This window comes from Centrocercus urophasianus, unplaced genomic scaffold (genome assembly GCF_019232065.1).
Source record: "Centrocercus urophasianus isolate 14NV4802_14NV808 unplaced genomic scaffold, USGS_Curo_1.0 seq_9, whole genome shotgun sequence".
NCBI lineage: Eukaryota > Metazoa > Chordata > Aves > Galliformes > Phasianidae > Centrocercus > Centrocercus urophasianus.
The window spans coordinates 12,543,881-12,570,164 of record NW_024885532.1 but is presented as its reverse complement, the minus strand read 5'-3'; the positions used below and the strand labels follow the sequence as shown (position 1 = coordinate 12,570,164).

At 37.3% G+C, this 26,284-nt stretch overlaps 1 protein-coding gene across 2 annotated transcripts in view; it reads right to left on the bottom strand.

Annotated features, from left to right (window-relative positions):
• KLHL1 (kelch like family member 1) overlaps nt 1-26,284 on the bottom strand; it is a 220,081-nt gene that overhangs the window by 144,087 nt on the left and 49,710 nt on the right. Inside the window, exons 2-3 of one of the 2 annotated variants that reach the window (XM_042839007.1) lie at nt 13,030-13,212; nt 6,535-6,671 (exon numbers count right to left, since the gene is read on the bottom strand). In XM_042839007.1, the coding sequence (XP_042694941.1) occupies nt 6,535-6,671; nt 13,030-13,212 (320 nt within the window). The remainder of the gene's footprint in view (nt 1-6,534; nt 6,672-13,029; nt 13,213-26,284) is intronic. The other variant, XM_042839008.1, reaches the window with a different exon arrangement.

Here is a 26,284-nt window from a genome sequence, read left to right as displayed (position 1 = left end):
GAATGGAAAGGGAATGAAGGTATATTTTACAGCTCAGGGACAGGTGCAGATAAATACACGAAAGGTGAGAGATCTTTCACAAAATACCATTGTAATTTTCCTGCAGTTTTTCCTTTCCTTCGGAACTCTGGATTCATAGCTAGTCAGGTAATCTTAAGAGGATGGGCTTGAGCTCACATCACCACTGTAAGAACTTCAGAAAGAAGCATTTGAAAGAGGCAGCCCACATAACATCAGCTTGACTGATCACTTGTCTGCTTAAGAAGAAGCATGGCAGGCAACAGGTGACAAAAAAGAGGTATGGCACTTGACTGAAAGGAACTATCTCGCTATTCAGTCAGTTTTAATGTGCAATACTTGGTTCATTTTCTCTTCACAAATGATTAACTGTGAACAGAACAAGGGTAGGTTTGTAAAACAGTGACACTGCAATGCACTCAAACTCTTCTGTGCAGTCTGCTCATTGCTACTCTAAGGATGGTCTGAATTTTTTCTGACATCTTATGAGCAGCAGGCTGTGCCACAACACAAAGAGACATAGTCACTAGCTATAGCTGCCTGTAACAAGCTCAATCATTCTGAATGCTCAAGATTTATGAATATCCAGTTCAGAGCTCTCTTGCAAGCAAGAGCTGTGCCAAAAGAATGAGAATACAACTGGTTCCTTATACACAGTTGCAAATATTGTTTCTTAATGGAATATTCTATTTGTTTTATTGTGTACATATAGAGCAAGGACTTAATTTTTCATTTACAGGAATGGAAGATTTCTGGTCCAGCTGAACACAGGACCCCTAGAGCAGGAAAAAAAAGATAGAGGAGAAAATCATTCTCTCATTAATTCTATGATGATCTTTCTCACAGACATGAACTAAGTGAAAGTCCATAACTTGAATGACATTAAGTGTGGGACAGTACTGAATTACAAGCAGGGTCACATCCAGAGACAGAGGAGGATGACAATTAAGTCCTACAACTATAGTGAGGGACTCTGGAAGATTCTGTCATTATACATATAAAAAGTATAGCTAACTATGCCATCCAGAAATGCTCCTTGGTGTTGCACTTAGGCTTTAGTGATGCTTAAGTAAGAACATAATAAGGAACACTATATGGAAATGTGAACATTGTCATTTGTTCCAGAACTGGGAAGAAATGTAGCTGGAACAAAGGATCTTGGATGTAGTCAATGCAGAACATTCACAGACAGACAATCTCAAACACGACTTTGCAAGTTACTACCAGAACTCCACTTTCTGAATTGGAGAAATTCTGATAAACAATTTTGCTCTGGATATTTGCAATTCTCTTTTCTGTCAATGACTCCTAAAAATTAGTTAACAACAAGTTTTAGTTTCCCAAAGATAACTTCACAGGTGATCTATATACAAATGTTTATTAGGAGATTTATACCACCCTGTATGACATATAACCAGAGGCAGTGATCTTCAGGATATGTACAGTATCAGGGATAAATCCACATCTCATTACAATGAGTATCTCCTAGAGTGGAATAGTTTATAACACTGCAAGCAAGCTATTGTTATCATCACCTAGGAATCTGTAATTATTTATTTGAGTCTTCAATACTGCCTATTAAGTTAAACTTGTTAGAGGGAAATTCCAGACACTAAGGATAAGTGGATTGAAATGGCCTGTGTTTCACATTGAACTCTGCTGTCCTCCAAACCATGGCAGAAACATTCAAATTGCATGTTGAAGAATGATCCTGTGGCTGTGACAACTTTTGGATCACGTGAAGAAATATCTTTGAAGAATATAAAAGGTATGTTCCAAAACTATGATAAGTATCCTTTGCAGCCTTTATTCATTTAGGAAGCAGTTTCCATTCATCAAACAAAACAAAACCAAACCTTTTTGGGATATCCGCTTAAACTGTATTCTGTCCTAAGGAAACCTAAGGGCTCCTGTGCTCCAAGGTAGTTTCTTTCTTGCTATCCCTATTGTCTCTCCTGTGTGTGTGATTAGATTTAACAGTCAGATATGACGTTTGAAAGGCCATCCACTAAAGAGCCTTCAAAATAAAATCTAACTAAAAGCTAATGCTGATACTGAAGAATGCGTAATTGATATTAAGAGAAAGCAGTAAGAAATGGCAGTGTGCTTCTAATAGACCTATACAATACACACAGTTTTAATTATACAAATTGCAAGTTTATTATTATTAAGTTAATATCCTTAGAAAGTCTTTTACTTATTTCAGATAAAACAATACAGTAACTGATCTTTTTATAAAATCAAATTCTTCAGTTGTAACTTATCTATGTAAAACAAACAAACAAAAAACAGTGTAAAAAGAAACTCAAAGCCCTCTAACAGCCTTTATAACGTGTTTTAGGATATCCCAAATTTTCAGTTTTAATCAAATTGCATTTTACTAATGCATCTAACATACCATTTTTTTTTTTTTTTAATTAGTAACGTTGCTTCTTCATAGAAACTTTAATACTCTTTACCATACAACTTTGGAAGACTAATTTTCTTGTTTTCCTTTTACTACTTCTAGATGGACATGTGCCTTTATTTAGGAGCAGCTCTTATCAAGACTGTAGAGGACTTAATACTCTGCTGGCCGCCATGTAATTTTACCTTGCAAATTATTTACAAGTCTATTTGCATACACGAGTGAACACAGTCCAGTTTCACAGTGTGTCAGGACTCGGTCTTCTACTTATTCAGGGGTAGAGAGAGAGCAACATAATGTATGAAGTATTTCATGTTATTATAGGCAATTTCTTTAATAGAATAGTACATGTTTAAGAAGAAAAAGAAGAAGTCTGCAAGTGCTGCCTATTTTAAAAGGTAAACAACACAACTATAAGCAAAGCAAATAAAATTAAATGAACATTGTATCTTAAGCATTTGTCCAACTTTACTCATGTATAGTCTCAAAAACATGATTGAATTTAAAACATTAGCTTTATTTAATATGCCAATTCCTCACAGATGGCAACCCCTTCCAGAATTTTATTAGAGTTTAAAATATTCACTTTCCTTTGCAAATTAGATATAATCCTGACTTCACACAATTGACAAAGAGAACACATTTGTTTTTATTCTATGTATACATTCAAGACATTGTATATAATAATTAAAGTAACACAACTTCACCATGAAAAAGAAAAATAAACACTCTGAAAATTAATATAGCTTTTATTTCGTAGGCTAGCAGAGGTTTTTTGTTTGTTTGTTTTTCCCCTGTCATGGTCTCTCTTTTTTTTTTTTTAAACTGCAAAAATATTTGAAGCATATATACATAAGATATTCATATATAAATATATGTATAACTGTATAAATGCATACCTTATGTACTTATCTAAATAGAAGTAAAAGTGAAAATTTTTAGGATCTACTGGAAAACTTCTTTTAGATTATTAAATAAGAAAAAAGCACAGTATTTTGTTACTCTAGTTTTTTAATAGGATGAAAAGTGAACAATTTTCCTTCAAAATAAAAACTTAAAATATAGTTTGTTCAAAGTATTTAAGAAACAAGCTGCCAAGATGATAGAAATGCTTATGGAAGCTAGTATTATCTTAGCAAAATATCTTTAATAGTGTGAAAAATTTCTGAATTGATTAGAATTTTGTTTACATAAATATAATTAAATTCCAATGCAAGTTTTGGATAAGTACAGGAAAATAACCTTGATTTCAAAATACATACAATCTATTCACTTTCTCTGACATTTTTATTAACACTGTTTCGTTTCTGGATTTGAAAACTCTGTTCTCTCCCTCTCTAAATGTGGTATGTAGAAGCCTCTGTTTTGGGCCTGATCATAAATTCACAGACTTGCTAAAAATAGTTAGCTAATATAATATAAAATGGTTCACTTTTAAAAATCACATTTAAAAAATATTTGCAATGTAATAATACTCTTTGCTTCCATAGTTTTGCAAACAAGCCCATGTTCACATATATTTTAGTGAAGTGTTCAGTCATCCTTGGGGAAAGTCTTCTCTAAAACAGCAGCAACTATACATGAAATTAAATGTTTCAGAATGCATATTTTCAAGACAATTGTAACTAGCTCCTTGGGCAAACTGTAGGATTCATAATATTTAATACAATTAACAAATTCTATATGCACCCAACAGAAATAGATATATAGGTGTGAGACTTGTTGAAAAATCAAAATTTAATGAACCGTTTATGAACTCTCTTGTCCAGACCCTCTAGGAGTTCAAGTATTCCCACATATATCCATTAGCACAAAAAAATATCAAATTTTAAGAAACAAGAAAAATAGCAAGGAAGTTTTGAAGTTGGTCAAGATGCCTGATGAAGAGAAATAAAGCAGAGAAACAAAGAGTCTAAGAAGCATTTCAAAAAATAAGTGCAAAAGCTGAGAATAAGTCAGAACAAAGAAGCTGATGGAGCAGGAATGGATGACAGGCTAACCAAAATCTGAAGATTCTATGGAATCAAAAACATGTTCTCTTTTAGCATGCAATATAAATGTCATCACTCCTTTTGATCATCAATTATTTGTGAAATTTATTTTTAAAGTGTACACTTCAGAGTCTTATTTTGTCTCCAGAATGGGTCAGAGCTAAAAGGATGATGGTGTGTTACCAGTGCAGGTGTTAGAAGTTAGAGATCTCTGTGACCATCTTAATCGCCAGTTCTTCAAGGTGACATTACAATGTCACATAATGCTGCTATTTTTAAGGTAGTTTGGGCTTTATTTGACAGTTCAAATGAAATAATATTAAGGATGCAAATTCACACAAGGGAAATTGGAAAACATTAAACTTACTGTGAATATCTTTTTTCACCCATTTGTGAAAGCTGGTCCTTAACCACCTGGCCACAGTATGAAAGCTGCATGTTACACAACTCATGTGAAAAACAGAATACAACATTTTGCAGAGAGAAGTCAAGGTGAATGAAGCAGCTGAAAACCTTATGCAGGAAGTAAAATGTCTTAGCTCTCTTCTATTTTTTTGTTACCACATCTATTCTTCACAGTTCCAAAGGTAACCAATAAAGTTCTAAGACAGCCTCATTAATTTTGAAAAGTTAAGTTCTGTTTCCTTCCTTTTCCTCATTCTTTTCTTAAAATAATCTTAACCTATGCCTAATTTTTATGATTTGCTGTTTCTGAACTATGCTTTGAATTTATTTGAGATCTTTTCAGTGAAATCTGAGGCAAGAGAGCCACACTGTACTTCAGTATTTCCAGAGTTTTGTTCCCACTGGAGCAACACTGTCATTCATCTTCCTCCACCTCTAATGCACTTACAGAATGATATATTGTTACCTGTAATGTTGGTTTTTTTTTGCTATTCTGTCCAAAGGTATTAGTGATTTTGCCTCAGTATTCCTGTTCTATTCATTTTACTCTCACACCTAGTAATGTGATTGCATCTTTCTCATGCTTGATGACAAGTGCTTACATTTTGTTCATTTCATGGGTCCCTAGCTTGAGATCTCGTGGATGACACACTGTTTTGAACAGCAAATCTAAAATTAAATGCAGTAGACACTGTCCTTTGAAGGTCTGACATTCCTATTATCTGAGCTTCTGAAACATGATTCCCAAAAAAGAACATTTTTGAACTTAGATTATGTTTGTTTCTTGTTCTTTGTTCCTATTAAGAAAGTAAAAAACACTTAATATGTAATAAAATAAACAGCACATATCCTGATCAAATATTTCAAAGCCAAGAGCATCTTATGATTAAATTATTATTTAGACAGGATTAAAACTAAAGGTTATGCACCACCCATTTAAAATTCAAGTTAAAATCAAATGCTTAATTTAAACAATATAAGGATGTCTTTGAGGAAACAGAAAGTACCTTCTGTTTTATAATAGCATGATTTATATGCAACGCGAGACAAATTCAGACTACAAATCTTGTTGGTACCTCTTATCTTTAAATTATTTTGTGACCTTAGTATTCTTCAATATTAATTCACTTCAGATACATTGTGCATAAAAGCTTGTTTAAGAAAGATAAAGCTTATTATGCATTAAAGCATAACATCTATTCAGAAGAAAGTTCTGAGTTATTAACTCTGAGCTACAAGCTATTCAGAAACATTATACAATCAAGTATCAGCTTATAACATTGAAAGTGAATCACAACACCCAGATCTTAACGAGAAACTTTCAAAAGATCCATATGACTATGTAAAGTGGAATTAGACCAAAATAGCAATATAATGTAATCTTCAAAAATATAGGCATTCCTTCAATGACGGCATGAAATCTGAATCCTATACATAACGAGGCACTCTTCTACATGTATTTCTAAACTAAGAGATAGATATCATTTTCTAGACTGTTCTCATGTGCTTATATGCCCAACATATTTAATAGATTAGGTATAACAGAATGTTAGAATTTAGCCCTAGAATTGGTAATTGTTTTCAGTGACTGATGTTTGTTAAAAAAAAGTTTAGAATATAAATATAACTCATTTGCATGCAGCACATAAAACCATCAACCTAAAGCTATCAGCATCTTTGAATGCAGGAAGCACAACACATGCATTACAGTACCTGTATACGCAAACTGAACAAGATCCCATAATGCATTAGGGTCAATGCCTTCCATTTTGATCTCTTCTTGCTTGGCTTCACAAACATCACTTGTAAACATGGCAGCAAAGTAGTCAGAGACAGAACTAAGAACAAGTCTGAAAAAAAAAGTTAAAAGCTAGTGTTCATACATGTCTTCAAAATTCCAGATTTTCAAACTCTTAATTATTAATTTTTTTATTATAAATTAGCAGGATCAATACATAACAAACACATAAGCAATAAAATACAGCATGACATTTAATTCCAGTTTGATTCTGCTTCCTGTGATATGAACCAAGAGGCACGTTAATATAAGCATATAAAAATGACATAGACATTAGCTTTCAATTTTTATGATGTCTTCTGTTATGCAAATGACCTTATTGTTAGTAAGATAACCTCCCCGTATCAAAGAAAAAAGAGAAACAAATGTCTTATACCAGAAGTACCCTGTATTGGGCTTACTTTTGATAAACTTTAGAAACAGTATGTAACTTCACAAGAGCTTTCGATCTTCACGAAGACTGTAAACAGCTATTGAATAAATTTAAAAAACAAACAAACAAAAAACCAACCATGATAATGCAAGGATGTTGCTTTTTTTGTTCATGTTAATAAACATAAAAAGGAAAATAATTTCACAATACCTGCAAAATGTGCATACTTTGTTTGAAAATCTGTCAGAATCATGACAAGCAATACGTATGTTTACCATTTTAACGTCATAAGTTCATACATTCTTTTAAATAACATTTGTAGAATCACAGAATGGCTTAGACTAGAAGGACCTTAGAAATTATTGAGCTCCAACTCTCCTGCCATGGGCAAAGCTGCAACCCACAAAATCTGTCTGCCCAGGGCTCCAATCAACCTGGTCTTAAATGGCTCCTGGGGTAAGGCATCCACAACTTCTCTGGGCAGTCTGTCAACAGCTCATCACCCACAAGCAAAGATGTTCTTTTCTAACATCTAACCTAAGTCTTCCCTCTTTAAAAGATTTCCCCAAATCATTCCCCCTTGTCCTATAACTATTAGACTGTCTAAAAAGATGATCTTGCTTATATGTTCCCTTCAAGTACTGGAAGGCTGCAGTGATGTCCCCCCAGAGCCGTCAATTCTCCAAGCTAAACGAGCTCAAACAGTAATAGTCTGAATTTGTTAGGAATAAACGTCCACAGATTATTAGAAGCAAACTACAGCTATATATAGTGTACTGCATGCTTTCTGACTTTATTTGAAATTATAATATATAAAACACTGATTAGCAACACAGGAATCACAACCAAGAAACTTGTAGGCAGTGATTATATTTACCATCATTTTATACAGTTAATGATTTTGTATGAGCTAAAAAAGTAAAAAACAACAAAATAACAACTTATCACTCATCAACCAGTGTAATAACTGATTGCTTTGGCTCGCTTAGCTCAACTCACTAGAAAAGTAAAATATGACAGTTTAAATTAGCTTCAGTGCTTTAAGCTACTATATTTTACCTGCAAGTAGAGCAGCTTGATATCATATATATGATTTTTACTTTGGCTCAAATTATGGGAAATGACTAATTGTGATAGCTTAATGTCTCCTGATAGTATACTCAACTCTGGCAATCATGAAATTTAGAAGCTTCTAATGTATAAAAAGCTCATGTTTACATAGGTTACTCTGAAAATAATGCCTCCTATTTACATAATATTTCCATAGAAACTACAACAGATATGAAGAGCACAATAACACTACTGCAGAACACTATTTTTAGCACAGTAATCACAATTAGCCAATTCATATGGATGCACTGATGAAGATGCTCTTCATCTCATGGTGTGCCAGCTGTACATGGCCATCTGGAAAGTAACTCATTTTTCCTATTGCTGCTGCTATTGCTAAAACGCACCATCCGCTGCCTCACTGTGCTCACATACACAGTTTTGCCTCAAAAAATGTTCAGTCAAACTCAGTGGGTGTCATCATTTCCACATGGCAGAATTCAACAACACACCTTTGCTTCAGACACACATCCATTTCCATGCTCTTTTGTCAGATTGCCCCTCTGCTGCCATCTGTCACACAGCAATGAGATGTTAGCAGGAAGGCTCAATCTCTACTGCCGTATCACCTATGCACCTACGACATCTGGGTAAATACATTCTAAATTATCTTAATGGACTGCCACAGCAAAAGAATATTCAATTCAGATGAACACATAACCAGACAAGATTCAGTCCAAACTGAAAAATCCTAAAAAATATATACGCAAATGTGAAGTCTTTGGTACCTTATTTATTAAGGAAAACAGTTTAGATCAACAGAAATAACCTGTGAGATAACTGCTCACCTAAACAAGCAAGACACATTTTTGAACAGTTATTACTATTATTATTTTTTAATTGTCTATTACTCACTACTCCATATAAATAATAAAACAGCTATTCCATCAATAGATGAAAATCAAAGAGTGAATTGATTTCTAGACATAATGTTTTTCCTTGGCAATTGTTTCAAAGGCTAAACTGAAGTGAAAGAAACTTGCTAACTACATCTAATTCAGAAAAGTTGACAGCTTTTGTAAATCCCATGCTCCAAGAATATCTAGTGCTGAGAGTGAAAAAGTAAAAAAAAAAAAAAAAAATTAAAAAAAAAAATCAAAGCCCTTACAATTAATTTGTAATGATCTGCCGCTTTTTGTATCTCAAAAGGTTCTATAATACTCCTAAATCTTGGCTTAAAGGGATTTTTACCCATCCATCAGATGTCTGAGGACGTTGTCTGTTTTCAACTGATGGTCTGTCAGTCAGAATACATAATATCCGCTTTCATCTTAGTGAATAACAGTAAGTAACTCCTGGCTACAAAAAAAAATTGGTAGACCAAGAAATATTTTCTCCATGCTAAGTTGTAGTAAAGGTCTGAAAATCCCTAAATCAATCTTTTTTTCTTTTTCTTTTTTTTTTTTTTTTTTCTTATTTCTTTTCGAATATATCATTGATATGTGATTATATGATCAATTATATATCATTGATAGCTGATAGTGGTGCACTGTAATTCTTGAAGAAGCCCTCAGACGCCCACATCAGAATCACAGAATTGTAGGGGTTGGAAGGAACCTCCAGAGATCATCGAGTCCAACCCCCCTGCCAAAGCAGGTTCCCTAAACCAGGTCACCCAGGTAGGCATCCAGGCGAGACTTGACTATCTCCAGAGAAGGAGACTCCACCACCTCCCTGGGCAGCCTGTTCCAGTGCTCCGTCACCCTCACTGTAAAGAAGTTCTTACACACATTCATGCGGAACTTCCTATGCTGCAGCTTATGTCTCTTTCCCCTTGTCCTGTCTCCACTCACCACTGAAAAGAGACTGGCCTCACCACTGTGGCCCCCACACCTCAGATATTTATAAGCCTGGATCAGGTCCCCTCTCAGTCTTCTTTTCTCAAGGCTAAATAGACCCAGTTCACTCAAGCCTTTCTTCATAGGGGAGATGCTCCAGGCCCTTCACCATCTTTGTGGCCCTCCGCTGGATTCTTTCCAAGAGATCCCTGTCATTTTTGTACTGGGAAGCCCAGAACTGGACTCAGTACTCCAGATGAGGCCTTATCAGAGCCGAGTAGAGGGGGAGGATCACCTCCCTTGACCTGCTGTCCACGCTCTTTTTAATGCAACCCAGAATGCCATTGGCCCTCTTGGCCACGAGGGCACACTGCTGGCTCATGGCCAACCTGTCATCCACCAGGACACCCAGGTCCCTCTCTGCAGAGCTCCTCTCCAGCAGCTCATCCTCCAGCCTGTACTGGTGCGTGCAATTATTCCTCCCTAGGTGTAAGACTCTACACTTGCTTTTGTTGAACCTCATCTGGTTTCTTACTGCCCAGCTCTCCAGCCTGTCCAGGTCTTGCTGAATGGCAGCACAGCCTTCAGGCGTGTCAGCCAATCCTCCCAACTTCATATCATCAGCAAACTTGCTGAGGGTAGCCACTATCCCCTCATCAAGGTCATTGATGAAGATGCTGAATAAGACCGGACCCAGCACAGACCCCTGGAGGACACCACTGGTTACAGGTCTCCAGACAGACTCTGCACTGCCAATGACGATCCTCTGTGCTCTGCCAGTCAGCCAGTTCTCAACCCACCTCACTGTCCACTCATCTATCCCACACTTCCTCAGCTTTGTTATAAGGATATCATGGGAGACAGTATCAAATGCCTTTCTAAAACCAAGGTAGACTACATCTACCGCTCTTCCCCCATCCACCCAGCATGTGACAACATCATAGAAGGCCACCAGGTTGGTCGAGCATGACCTCCCCTTGGTGAACCCATGCTGATTACTCCTGATAACTTCTTTTCTCCCAGTTGTCTGGAAATGGCATCCAGCACAAGCTGTTCCATCACCTTTCCAGGGACAGAGGTGAGGCTGACGGGCCTATAATTACCCGGGTCTTCCTTCTTGCCCTTTTTGAAGACGAGAGTGACACGAGAGTGGCTATTTATTTTTGTTGTGGTTGTTGTTGCTGCTGTTTTCTTCATACTTTCAGGACTTCTATGTTCCTGTGCCTAGTGGCAAGATCTACGGGGTACAAAATATCCCTTACAGCAGAGGAAAAAGTACTTAGGGAGCAGTACAAGTAAATCGGAAGAGTCCGTGGGACCAGAGAGAATATATTCAAAGAGGAGTGGCTTAAGTTAGCTCAACAATGTCACAGAGAAAACGTTCTCTCTTATATTTGTCAGACCATGACAACTGTAAGATGTTTCCAGAGACTGGAAAAGAATGTAACTTCCATTCCAAGATGTATTTCAGTTTTGTTCTTCTGATCAAAGAAATCACAAAGCAAATCTTCATAAAACTACATACATGCTGGATCACTAAAGGCAGTGAGGATAATCAGAGACTGGAAGAGGCTGCCAAGAGAGGAACCTTTGTAAATGCCAATATTTAATGAGCCTCAACAGGCTAATCTAACTTTGGACTTGGGCCTGCTTTCAACAGAGGCTGTTGAATCTGACTCTAGAAGGTCTCTTCCAAATTAAATTATATTTTAGGATTGTAATAGCCAAGCTAAAAGCAAGCAGAAAGCCATTTTTCTGTGCTTGTCCAGTCACAACTATCTAAATCAAAACAAATAGTAGAAAACAAAAATAAAACTCAGAAAACCCTTCTCTTCATTTTTTTCTTGTTGGACAAAATTACAATTTATTCAAAACACAGTATTTTCAATTATACACAATTCAAAAGTTGTTTGACCAATTTTTTGACACCCAGTCTTTTGACTGGAGAGGAGTAGATCAATGGAAAGTTGTCTGAAGGTTTATTAGAAGAAAAATATATATATATGATTTTGCTTATTATTTCATTATCAGTCCTCTCCTTATTGAAGTATTTGCTCAACACCAGAAGGACTTAGATATGCTGTAGAACTGAAATGACAAAGGTGAAATTAAATTTACTACTGACAGTCAGGAATACAAACATGTACAGCTGTCTTAAAAACAGTGGGAAGAGTGAACCAGATGAATTAAAAATATACATACTGCAGTTTCCTCTGTATCCTTTTCTACAAACTATGCACTCTACCAAAATAAATACTAATGGCAAAAAATATACTGCTAAAAATAGCATTTCTATATACTATTTTAAAATAGTATTTTAAGTAATCTATATTCAACAAGGCAAAGCATTAACAATATTTATGTATATCTAGTGAGTATGTTTTCTTAACAGTTTAAGAGTGTAGATTCAGGCATTGCATTTGTTTTACTTTTTTTCTGATCTGTGCTGGAAAATGTGAAATGCAAAAACAGACCAAGAACCTGTCAGAGAGGAACAACCAATTTATCATTATTTCTATTAATTTTTGTTCATTCAGGAATGTTTACTATTTCAGGAGATAAACTAGGGCATAGGCAAGGAAGAGGTCACCCTTAGACTGTAGCCTTACACAGAGTTTAAATGCAAAAATACTCGCTCTCTAACTGGAAATTTAAAAGCATTTTGTGTATTTTAATATGAACTCTTGGAGTGGATTTTCATTTGCATGTACAAAGTCAAAGGATATGGTAAAGACCAAAATCTCAGATGACTATAACTATTTTAAGCTCTAATTACGTTCCAAAATCAAGCACAGTTTCTTACATACTAGCTGTTTTAATACTCTTAAGCCATTTTGAAAATGATAATGACATATAGTCTTTATATTTACTGAAATTAATTTTTATACTTATTCTAAGTTATTAAGCCATTTTTCAGTACATTGAAAGGAAACATGAGAAGTTAGTGCTCAGTATTATTATTCTACTGTACGTGTCAGAGAGATCCTGCATAATACCTTCGAAGACTGAACTTTCAGATAGCACCTTCTACAGTCATTTACACTTGTGATGGGGGGGCAAGAAGGAAGCAGGCATAAGGAGCCACAGAAAATCCTGTTCTATGAAATAAGTAGATCACAAACATTTGATGTAATATGTTTACATCCTACCTGTGAGCAGGTATCTTGCGATCCCCAGCAATCAGGATAACATCACAGAGCTGCTGTTGCTTCAGGTAGCTCTCCATTTTTCTGAAGGTTTGTTCAGCATGGTGAACAGCCTGGTAGAATTCCTCAGAGGTACTTGAATCTATGTCGCAGTGAGGTGATAAAGGATGGCTGGCTGCTGACAGCCTGTAAACCACAAAAGAAGTTCCATGTTGGCAAGGCGTGACCAGTTGCCTAGACATCATGTCAAACCTCTGGAAGCTAATAAATGCAATTACTGCATCCTTCAAAACTCTCATCACCAGAAATACAAGAAGGGACAAGGTATAAGGCTTCTGACACTGAAATATGTGAGGTTTCTTAACCTTTAAAAAAAAAAAAAAAAAAAAAAAAAAAGCATGGGCACAGGAATAGTGCATTTCTTTCCTCTTTGATAAAGTTATTAAAACATAAACAAAGACAACAAATAGAAGTGCAGTACATTATTGATGACAGTACAGCTAGGTCTTCATTGCCAGAATATTATTACTTTCTTATTTGTAGCACGTTAGAACAAAATTATTCTACAGAATTAAACAAATTACCTATTTTTCTGTTTAATTTTTAACATGACTTCTCAAAACAAAAGAATGGAAAAAGCAACTCTATTTTTCCACCAACACTAAGAGCACCTGCACTAACTCATTTCTTCAAATTCACATTCATTTTACACCAACTTGGGAAGAAAATTAAAACTCTAGTTTACTTATTTTATAGTAAATTGGGAATATTTCAACATTGATAAATTGCAGGGATGTTTTTTAACCAAAAGGCTCGCTAATGCAAAGTAAATATAGCCTACAAAGATGATGATGTCTACAATCTGTAAACTGAAAAATAAAATAGAAATAGGAAAAAAATGCATTATTTTTCTTCAAGACATAGTTCAATTTTACTAGTTTTATTTCATTTAGTTCAGGACTTCTGATTCAGACCTTTACTGAAAATAAGATAATCTGTCCACCAGTACTAGCCTTTGAGGAAATATGCACTTCAAAACAATTAATGAAACAGACATTCTTTACAAAAAATATTACGAGCTGAAAATGGAGGGCTTCACAGATGATGCTGATTACATTTTCTTCAACCAGGTACATATAAAACGATACATTTTGAATAGAAGACCATCAGTATTAAAGAACATACTTCAGTCCATGAAATTAAATTATATTACCCATTTTAATTCAAATCAATTTCATTACCTACAATTCCACTGAAAAGAAAATGTCACTGTTTTATGATTTTTGTTATCGGTATTTGTCAACAGTTTATAGGCTGGTTTGGCCTGGTTCCGTGGTCAGCGGGGCAGAGGGATCTGTGGATCCATGCCTCCGGAAAAGGGAAACAGGGGACCCCAAAATAATTGAAAACAGCGGCAACAATCTGAGGTGGAACAAACTGATTTATTAAATATAGTATCAGCAAAATATAATGAGAGAGAGTGTGTCTGAAAGGTGGATAGGCCTCACCACAACGCTGAGGTGAGAAGTGCAGTCCAGTTGAGCCGATGAAGAAAAGCAGATGGAGAAGAGCAGACAGAGAAGCGCAGGCGAAGAAGAGCAGGCGAAGAAGAGAGCATCAGGTGACCTTGCACAGTTATATCCCCTCACTGACTGCAAAGCCTCCTGGGGAAATGTAGTTCTTCTCTGTTGGACAGGCACTCGGAACTTGAGCATCAGAAGTCAAATCCTCAGTGCATTACATGATGTTATGGTGTGGAATACTGATAACCAAAAATCATAAAACCATGACAGTATTCCACATCATAACATCATAACAACATAAAAGCACTGGGAGATAAAGAGTTAATGTTCCAATTCCATGGACTGTCGATTTTCCAGGTACCTGGTTCTCAGAAAAGAACTACATACCCCAGTAGACTTTGCATTTCTGTTTTCCATTCAGAGGGAAAGATAAACCTGTTTGCAGATCACAAGATGCCCCTTTTTCTGCTTGTCTCAGCAATGTGTGCGCTCCATAGACATCACGCCTTCAGCATTAGAGTAAGAGTCTCATTTTAACTGATTTATTAGCCACAATTCCAGTTGTATTGTGTTACCTTGCATTCCGATATTATTAACTTTCCTTCTCAGTTTTGCTTTTAGGCCCATCTCCCTTCTCTTTTCCCCTCTTCCCCCTTTTCCCAGGGAGTGGGTCCATGGATCCCTCTGCCCCACTGGTCACGAAACCGGGCCAAACTAGCACATAAACCATTCACATACTTCAGTCCATCAAATTAAATTATATTACCAATTTTAATTCAAACCAATCTCATTATCTACATACTCTATTGAAAGGAAAATACTCAAAAGAGTAAGTAATTTTGATAATTTACACTAATGACATAAGTTTCATTACATAAACTTTGCATTAATTGGGTACCATGTTCTAAGGAGTAATAACAGACCTTAATATAAGGCAACCCACACTTCTGATGCTGGAAACAATAATTAAAAAAACAGTCGTTAATATGATACACAGTTATTTTAAAAAAATATGTATTTTAACATTTTATTGACTTTTGATAGACTATAATATAATTTAGAAATAGAGTATTTCCTTTTGACATATACAAGTGATTTATTTTTGCATTATTTTTTGTCCAGAGGTGTCCTGTGCACTCTCCTGTACATGGAAACACGGGGGAGATGAGGAAAGATTGGTCCATCCTTCTGTCATAGGAAATAGCTCCACTTACAACATTCCTTTAAAGTAGTTAGAAGCCTGCCAAGGTGTCCTGTGCACGATCTTATGCAGACCCAATTCACCCCGATTTCTATCTCATCTTCTGATTTGTGCCATATGCATGTACTAGAATGTTACCTTCTGAAATTACTACGCACATTAATGTCACCTACGTAGAATTAAACTGGACTCTGAGAAATCATCATCTGTTTTTAATTAATCAATATTACAATTTGTATTTTGGTAAGGTTACCATATATGTGACGATTGAGTGGTTTATATTAGATACAAACTGAGAGTACAGAAGAAATTGAACTGGAAAAACTTTATTAACCATACTTAAACGAAACAGTTATGAACTGATGATTCAGAAAAAGGACATTTCCTTAAATCCGTTGTATTCATCATATTAGACATTCAAACAGCCCCTGCAATACAGCTTTTAGAAGCTCCCTTTAAACTTTAAAATAAATGTCGTATTTCCACGAGTGACATTATCTGCTTACGTTCTATCTGGACTGCCAACCACACTGAACAGATATCCAAATTTACTTTCACATCATGGATGATCAACAAATACTTTCACATAAAACTGTAATGATGGAGTTAAGCTCATTAGTATGGGTAACAGGAAGAGATTCCAACATTCTCTTTCAATTATTTTCCCTGAGGTTTATTGTGGCCCTGTGCACACTTCTTCAGTTTTATTGCTGAGTAATCAGAATGACAAGTAATTCACAGGAAAGAAATCAGTGTCTAATAAATGAGTTTGGTAGGGTTAAATAGACATGCTTCTACCCTTTCTCCAGGAAATACAGAAATTACAACACCAACAATTCTGAGAAATGACAGTAACAGGAATGAGCAGGCCTGAATTGTTTCATATTGTTTATTAAATCAGAACTTGGTGTAAGTCAGCTTACATTTGAACAGAAAAAATACTAATCCTGCCTCTTCCTGGCTTTCCAAAACACACTGCACTTTTAAGGCCAGAAAAACAGGTGCAGCCTTCTGTTTATAATGATAGTGCTATAATGCTAGATTGGGCTAAAATGAATTTTTTTGTGTTTGTTTAGCTACAGTGAATTTGCCACAAATTTTGCTCTCTTTTCTGCTTGCTAATTATAAAGAACATTTTCCACCCTCAAACACATCAGTCTTATGCCACTTAACAAGTCATTAAATGGCTACTCAAAAACAAGCTCCAAAGACACAGCACATTTTACATTACTATCTTGGAAATTAACAAACTTAGTAGATGGCAGTAAGTTAATCTTTTATTTTCTAAGAAAGCCTAGATGAAAAATCTGCTACTGATCCTCTTTGAGAAGCTATCTCTTATTCATTATAAATGCTCTGTCTGCATAATCAACACTTCAAATTTAATCAGAAGTTAGTCAATATAAGAATTGTTAAAGACCTTCAGAGATCAAAGAATGCTTGTTTTGTATCAGTTCATGAAAAATATGAACTCATGACCAATTAGTGATATAAAAGTAACATTTTCTGTTTGTCTATATTGTATTTGTTCGGGCACTCTGAGCAATTTAGTGAGAAGTTTGTTGACTATTCTGCAGGAAACCCAGCATAAATTTATCTGAAGAGCCCCTGATTTTTCAAAACACTTTTTAGCACTTTTGTACCTCAGTATGGATAGGAGGGCCTATTCTGTGGTACAAGAACATGAAAGACTCCAGATGGCCTTTTCCTGTAATTGTTCTTAGTACATAAGTGCAAAACCTGAACTTACTGTGGGAATTTCAAATTTACAGTTTGAAATTTCAGAACACAAAACATGCCTAGCCTAGAGCACTTTTTGTTTTTAAACAATTTAGTGAATGATACAGAATTAAGAGAACAAAACCTTCCATGCATTTACAACCATGCTACTGAGTATGACAGGATGAAAAAAAAAAAAAAAAAAAAAAAAGAAGGCCAAAAAAATTATCAACACTGTAAATGATCCATAATCTGAAGTTCAGTCTCTACTGCCATACCACCACCATCTGCCTCTAACATTGTGGACTAATAAAATAAAATAGGAGGCATTACTTTCAGAGCAGCCCCATATAAATTGTGGAATTGCACTTAACGAAGTGAGATGGACTGTCAAAAGTCGTGACTCCAATTAGCTATTACTTGAAAAAACCCAGAAGATAAAGTTTTATATTTTTTAAGTCTTTTAAACTATTTTCTTATTGCAACAGAAAGTTTTAAAGTCTTTTCCCCCCTCCATCAAAAATCATGCTTTTCACTCCACTGACAGGAATTATATCTGCAACAGGGTTCTACTTAGAGTTTCAGGAGATTAGTAAAAATTTATGTTATAAAATTTAAAAAAGATAATCAGAACATCAAATAGGACTATTTGTACCATTTCAGCTCAGAGATGCATTATTGCATTCCCTGTCTATGCAAAAAAATATTTTTAGACAGTCATTGCAGATTAGTCATTCTGGAGATAACATTGTTTCCTTGTAAATGTAATATGGAGATCAAACTACTGGTAATGCAAATTATTCCTTGGACACCAGAAGAAAAAAAATCAGACACCTGGGCATCTATGAATAGCAAAAATACGTATTAACCTACTGCTGGTGGGTTGATCTTAAGAGTATTACAAGCCTCTAGTTACCAGTTTGTTGTTATGATCTCAAACAAGTTGTCTGAGCAGCACTTTTTAAGAACAAGGACAATAAAGAGCTACACTGAAGCAGTTTCTACTGAGAAAAAATATATGCATTTTTGTTTAGTACATGGCAGAAAAAGAAAAAAAAAAAAAAATTAGAAGTAAGCTTAGAAGAGTTTGTTCAGACTGTAATTTTACCAGGTTACTAATTGTGGCAGTTTCACTCTGGTAGGTAGCTCAATTCCATCACATCTCTGTCTCACTCCCCTTCTTCAGAAGAACAGGAAGAGAAAGGAAGACAAAAAATAAAATAAAAGACATAAAATAAAATAAAAATAGGAGAGAGATTGCTTACCTGCTACTTTTATGGGCACAAACAGACTCAAAATAGTGATATTAATGTAATTTATTGTCAATTACTAAGAGACTAAAGCAAACCAAACACCTTTTCTCCATCCACCCTCTACTACTTTCTTTCCCCAAGTAGTGCAGCAAAACAAGGAATGTGGGCTCTGATCAGCTCATTGCGCTTTGTCTCTGCCGCTCTTTCACAGTCACTCTCTGCCTCTGCTCCACATGACATCCCTGCCATGAGAGACTGTCCTTCCCAAACTGATCCCACATGGGCTTCCTACAGGCTGCAATTCTCCAAGCACTGCTCCAACACCTAAGCACCACCGGGAGGCTAAGCACGACTGGGGCAAACCTTCAGAGGCAGACTGCTCCAGGACAGGGCGCAATGGCAGCAACTCCTTCAGACCTCCTGCACAGCCCAGGCTCCTCTTCTCTTTCTCCTTTTAACATAAAAGAAGCAGACAGAATTCCTACTGCAAGGAATCAGCCTCACACTAAGAGTAAGGCGACTGCTTCTTCAGATATAATTCTCCTAATCCCACCAAAAATCACTGCAATCTTTCACCACACTTTTTCAGTTATGGAAGATTTTGACTCAAAGGAAGAATGATAAAGAAATCTGTACTACTGTGCAGATGAAATTCCTTCTGTTTGCCAGACTCTTTGCTTCACAATACATCAAATAAGTAAGCAAGAAAGCAAGCAAGTAAATAAATAAGAACAAAAGATTTGTTATTTGTTGATTTATGGTCTTCTAATCCTTTTACGACAAACACATAAAACAAAAAAACCTAATATATGAATCAAGTGTTCATAAAGCATTCATAGTGCAGTTATACTGTAACTACCCAACTGGTAATATGATAGAGAGACACCATTTTCATTGTGATTACAGGATTATCATCATAAAGCTTTTTTAATGCTTTGATTAAATATTTTTTAGAACATTTGATTCCACATTTCTATGAAGGGAAAGTTTAATTTAAAAGATTATTAGGACCCAGAAATTCAAAACTCCAACTTCAAATTAAACGACTTAAAAAGTTGAAGTTCTCACACTTCTAAAATAATACATTATTGTTCTTAAGACACATGTTATTTTCTGTGCTTTGTTTGTTTGTTTCATTATAATAAATTACTTGAAGTCTTTAAAAATAAATTTTCTACTTTCATTGATCCAAATCAGTAATGAAAGTAGTAAATAATAGGAATTCATGAGGTGGCTGTTTATGGCAGATGAAGCCATCAGACAGATTTAAATCTGTCAGAGGAAGAATTTCGTCTCAGCTGTAGAAATTATTAACTGGGAAATCTGGGACAAATTGTAAAGAATGTTGGAAAGGAGCCTAATACTGCTGCCCTGAGCAGTTAAATATGACAGGATGGAGATGCATTGTCCTGTCTTCTTGCAAATATGAAACACTCATTCCTCTGGCTTAAAAGTACCAATGGGCAGACAGGTGCAGGAAGAAAACCAAAAAACAGATGCAATAATGGAAATGAGAGACGGGTGATTTCTTAACAGCTCAACAAATTTATGGTGTTTTATTTTTTAATCACTGCACATCAGCTGAGCAGCACCAGCAAAAACACAAACTCAGGAAGACACAATGCACAGGCTGACACACTTTCCTTGTAGTCAGGTAATTACGATGGCTTACCACAATGATGATCTGCAGTGAATCTTTTTTTTTTTTCTTAGATTGCTCATACGTATACCCAAACAGTTCTCCTGTTAAATTATGTCTCTTATTCTCCAATGCTACCTTTTATGGTAGTAAGTGTCCAGTGTGTTAGCACTATATTATTCAGCTTTTTAAAAAATGGACTCAGTCAAAGCCTGAAGACGAATGCAGAGTCTTAGTATCCCTTGTAGAGGACCAAAGTCTAAACAAGATTGCTTCCAAGTCTACAAAAAGATTCAGGTCACGTCTCTGGTGCTGGATCTGCTTCTCAGAATAAAAGATAAACTGTCAGTAAGGCTATTTGCAACTGAAATTACATTTTTTTAATAAATGGTAAATTGGATGGATGGACTGTTGGTTTACAGATAAAACAGTTATATTAAAATTAATGTTCATTTAATAAATAAGAAATTCTGCTAGCATTTCTCAGAACAGTTCTTAAAAAAATAATCATTATGTATTAATTCCACTTATGGATTTTTTTGTCATTATTCAGAATCACATAGTTAGGAGTAATACTCAGAGTTTTACTAAGCGTGATTTTCAGTCAAGAAAGTGAATGCAGAAAATATAACCAATGTGAAAAGCTAGTAATTGAAAGTGACAAACTGATAACAGAGCCTTACCAACTTCTGTTGTCTGGACAAAACAAAATTCAGAGCAACTGTACTGTATTATATACTGTATTGTATAAATTATAAACATGAGTTTATAATTTTTGTCATTAAAATAATGAATATTAAACATTAATATTGTAATATAATTCATTAATACTATGCATGTACATGAAATACAAGGATAAAACATTAGAAATTTGAGTTTAACTTACATGCTGTCAAAGCCACAGCAAATAAACAAGATAGTTTCTGACAAGTATTACAAGGAAATGGTATCAGGTAATATTTTAATTCAGAAGCTGTGCACATAAAACAGCTTGTAGTTTTATGTGCATCCATTATTTATACACATATTTCACCACAAAATTAAAATCTTACAAATAAAGACACTTAAGACTGTACATTCAGAATCTGCTAAAGCAAAAAATACCCACAAGACTCCTCTAATACTCTATGCAGAGAAAGCTCCCATATCTTTCAGGCAGCTCAGCCTGTAAATTTGTTAGTGGCATGTAATTCTCAAACCGTTGCAACTTAATGAAACTGATACAGTACCACCAATAGAGTATCACTCTTCTATGTTAGTCCCATAACTGTTTTAGGAATAATTAAGCTTCACATTCTTGAAAAAAAATCAGCCCCAAATTTCCTAGTGAAATAGTCTAGGGTGAGCAGGTAGAATAAATAAATAAATAAATAGAAATAAAAAGAAGTGCAGAGCACACTCCAGCTGATTCCTTTAAAATTGCTTTTGCTTCCTTCCTTTCAGAAGTGCTATATTTTCTGAATGGATCACTTAAATTATGCAACATTTAAGAGAATTTATGACATTACATTCGTGTCATGTATTACTTACTTTGTTATGACAAATGATTGTATCTAAATGAATAAACTAAATAAATTAACCCACACAAGGATGCAGAAATACGGGGATGTGGATTTCTTTTTATTTTAGTAAGACATTTTCTTCTAGTATCTAATTTATTATATAGGTGCTCAATGCAAATAGAAATTACAGATGTGAATGATGGAAGTGGCATACAAAAGAATAAGCAAGAATTGTATTACTACTGCATTTAGCATATATTTCAGAAAAATTTCAAAGTTCAACTGTATTATGGACAGTTGGAAAATTTAATAACCCTATTACTGCCATGGTCATCATGTCGAAGACCATGGGAAGCTTAATCCTCAAAAAATCCCAATTCTAAACTCTAATTCAGCTCTTGGTATAAAGAGAAATCCACTCACATGCACATACACACAACCAGCCCACCACTACTAAGCAAGTTGAACAAATGATGCTTCAAAGCAGGGAGCTTGTACTGCGTAAGGTAGCAAATAAGCAAGCATTCTCTTCCTGCTAATCACTACAGACCTGTACAGTCTCATGTCTTTCACTGATGCTCACAAACTTCATGGTTCCAACATGCATGTCTGCTTGTGCAAAGCACTGGAAAAGATTTATCTGAAATAAAGTCTATTCTGCCACCGTTTTGAAGCCTCAGTACATTTATTTGATAATCTTGAACACATGACTGACAATTTGGTGGAGTCTCTCCAAAACTAATTTGACTAATTCAGCTTCTACACTACGGGACCACTTCAACTTTGGAAACTGGACTGTCAAGCAGTTTAGGATTTCATATTCTTTAACAACTAACGGTTATAGCCCTGTACATGCTCAAGCAATAGTCTCCATATTGTATTAAACTTCACAAAATCATAGAATCACAAGGTTGGAAAGGACCTACAAGTTCATCCAGTCCAACCATACTCCCATCACCACTGCTACCACAAGCCTCTAAACCATCTCGTAGCTCCTCCTCCAGACGCCTCTTGGACACTGCCAGGAACGGCAACACCACCACCTCCCTGGGCATTCCAGTGCCTGGCAACTCTCTGAGAGAAAAAGCTTTTCCTTATGACTGATCTAAATTTCCTCAGGTCCTGTTTGTTACCTGGGAGAAGAGGCCAAAACCCTCCTTATACCTTGATCGCTGAGGTTTGCTGTTTCAGAGCTGTCCCGCCCAGAACTAAGCGACAGACCGCGAGGTACAAGGGGGTTTCAGTCAGTTCCCTCATCCAGGAACGCCCACATAACAGACCAGCCCGGCAGCTCTCGCGAGAGCGGCTGACGTGAAGTGGGCGTTTTGCCAGGGCAACGGCTCTGCATCCCCACCCCCCTGCCTAGAGAAAGCCTCAGGGACAGAGGGGAGCCGTCAGGGTGTGTGGAGCACGTGGGCTGTTCTAAGCCAGAGAAACTGTAAGTGTCGCACACTCATTGGCGGGACGACACAGGGAGGAGGGTTGTTATCTCGGTGTGAAACGAGTGATTTTCAGGGCAAACCTGATCAGCAAGCAGGCAGGGCAGAACACAGCACCTTGCCATATATAGCAGGTGGCTTAGCACTTAGCACTTAGCAGGTCACTTAACAGGTCGTTGCTCTGTGGACACACCGAGGTGCAGCCATGGTCACCGCAAGGCAGCGAGCTGCTGCTAAAAGGGACGTGGAGACTCAGACTGAAAGCACGAGTGTCCATGTCGCAGTTCAGGTCTCAGGCTGCAGAGAATGCCTGGCCCTGTCACTGCTGCAGGAGGGCAGCCGGGATACCAGCTGTGTGCGGTGTGAGCAGGTAGATGATCTGCTCAGCTAAAGGAGGAATTAGGAAGGGTGAGGAGCATCCGGGACTGTGGGAAGGGGATCGATTGGTGAAGTCACACTCTGCCATTCCTACAGGAAGGGTGCAGGGGAGATGCTCCTCAAGCAGTGGGGGATCATCTGCAGTCTCACAGTCAGGTGGGAAGGGGCAACATCCAAGTCAGGGAGGGATGGAACAAATCCCTGTTTGGGCAACAAGCGGACTGCCCCTCAGCCTGTCCCACCGTCCCAGGTGCTCTTACGTAACAGGTATGAGGCTCTGGAGTTGGATGGACTGGGGGGTGTGGATGTTGGTGAAAGTCCATCCATGCAGGAGAGGTTGCCCAAGGCTAGTCAGTCTGATCCCCGTTTTGCTATGGCATCAGTCAGGAAAAAAAAAAAAAAAGAACAGCTGTCATTGTAGGGGACTCTCTTCTGAGGGGAACTGAGGGCCCAGTATGCTGCTCGGACCCATCTGACAGGGAGGTGTGTTGCCTGCCTGGTGCCGGGGTGGGAGATGTTACTAGGAACAGCACTCAACTGGTTAAGCCCTCTGATTATTATCTATTACTGGCTTTCCATACTGGAAATGAAGAGGTGGGCAAAATAAGTTCTCAGGTGATCAGAAGGGACTTCAGGGCTCTGGGAAGACTGCTGAAGGGATCAGGAGCGTAAGCTGTGTTCTCCTCTGTCTTCTCAGTTGGTGACTGGGATCTGCACAAAAAGAAGGAGGAGGGTGGACACACTGAATGAATGGTGTCATACTCAGGGCTTTGGGTACTATGGTTTGGGACGCAGCCTTGAGAAAGGGGGAATGCTGAGGGTGTAGCCCGTCCAGTCCCATGGACTCGTGACAGTTCAGACGGAGGAGGAGCTCTCTAGCTGTCTCCACCTGAATCATTGGGGGTGTATTCTGCATAGCATTCCAGACTTCCAGATTAGGGCATAAAGTGCCCTAAAGGATAACTGATCTGCCTATTGAAGGCAGATGTAAAGAAGGCGTTGAGGACCTCAGCCTTCTCCTTATCCTCAGTGGTCCCATTTTCTGCTGCATCAAGTAAAGGATGGAAATTCTTCCTGGTTCTTGTTTTACCGTTGATATATTAGTAAAAGGATTTCTCTTTTACTGCAGTGGCCAATCTGAGTTCAAGTTGGGCTTTTGCATTCCTAACTTTCTCTCTGCATACTTTAGCAACTTCCTTGTAATCTCCCCAAGTAGCCTGTCCCTTCTTCCAGAGGAGATAGACTCTTTTTCTTCTGGAGTCTCAACAGTAATTCCCAGCTCATCCATAACGGTCTTCTTCCCCTACAACTCACAACATTCAGAAACAGCCTGTTCTTGTGCCTTTAAGATTTCCATCTTGAACAGCGTCCAGGCTTCCTGGATCCCTTTACCCTGAAGGAGTGACTCCCAAGGGACCCCTGCAACAAGCATCCTGAACGGATCAAAGTCTGTCCTCTCGAAGTTCGAGATAAGAGTTTTGCTAGTCACCCTTCTGACATCTCCAAGCATAAAGCATTCTACAGTTTTGTGGTCACTCTGCCCAAGACAATCACATTTCCCACCAGTCCTTCTCTGTTAGTGAAGAGCAGGTGTAACAGGGCACTGGTAAGCTCTTGTACTAGTTGTGTAAGGAAGCTATTTTCCACACACTCTAGAAACCTCCTGGACTGCTTCCTCTGCACTGTATTATATTTCCAACAAACATCAGAGAAGTTGAAGTCTCCCATAAGAACGAGTGCTGGCAATCACGCAACTTCCACAAGCTGCTCATAGAATGCCTTGTCCTTCTCTTCGTCTTGATTAGGCGGTCTATAACAGACCCCCACCAAGATGTCACCCCTACAGGCTTTCCCCTTATCCTTAGGCACTCAGTTTTATCATTTCCACCCCAAGCTCTTCAAAACACTCTTGAATATAAAAGGCCACACCATCACCCTTCCTTCCTTGCCTATCTCTTCTGAAGAGCTTGTAGCCATCCATCACAGCACTCCAGTCATGGGAGTGGTTGCACCATGTTTCAGTAATAGCAACTCAGTCATAGTTAGCGTGACACACAATCGCTTCCAGGTCCTCCTGCTTGTTGCCTATGCTGCATGTGTTGGTGTAGATGCACTTCAGCTGAATCATCTGCCTCACCCCCAGCTCCAGCATTGTTCCTTTAGGGTCATTTCCGGTAAGCCCTGTTTTGTCATAGCTAGTTTTAAAGCTCTTTCAATAAGCCCTGCTAGCTCCTGCACTAGGATCCCCTAAGTGCTTTTTGGCAGCGCTGTTCTCTATCCTTACATTCCCCAGCTTTTCCTGATAGCAGGGGTTGCCACGACCCAGGTTCAAGAAGTTGCACTTGGTTTTGCTGAACTTCATGAGGTTCACCTAGACCCACTGCTCGAGCCTGTCTAGGTCTCTCCGGATGGCATCCTGTCCCTCAGACACGTTGACCATACCACACAGCTTGCTGTCATCCAGCAATTTGCTGAGGGTCCACTCAATGTGACTCACTGTGTCACTGATGAAGATGTTAAAGATCGCTCTTGCCAGTATTGACCCCTCAGAGACAACACTCATCACTGATCTCCATCTGGACACTGACCACCACTCTCTTGGTA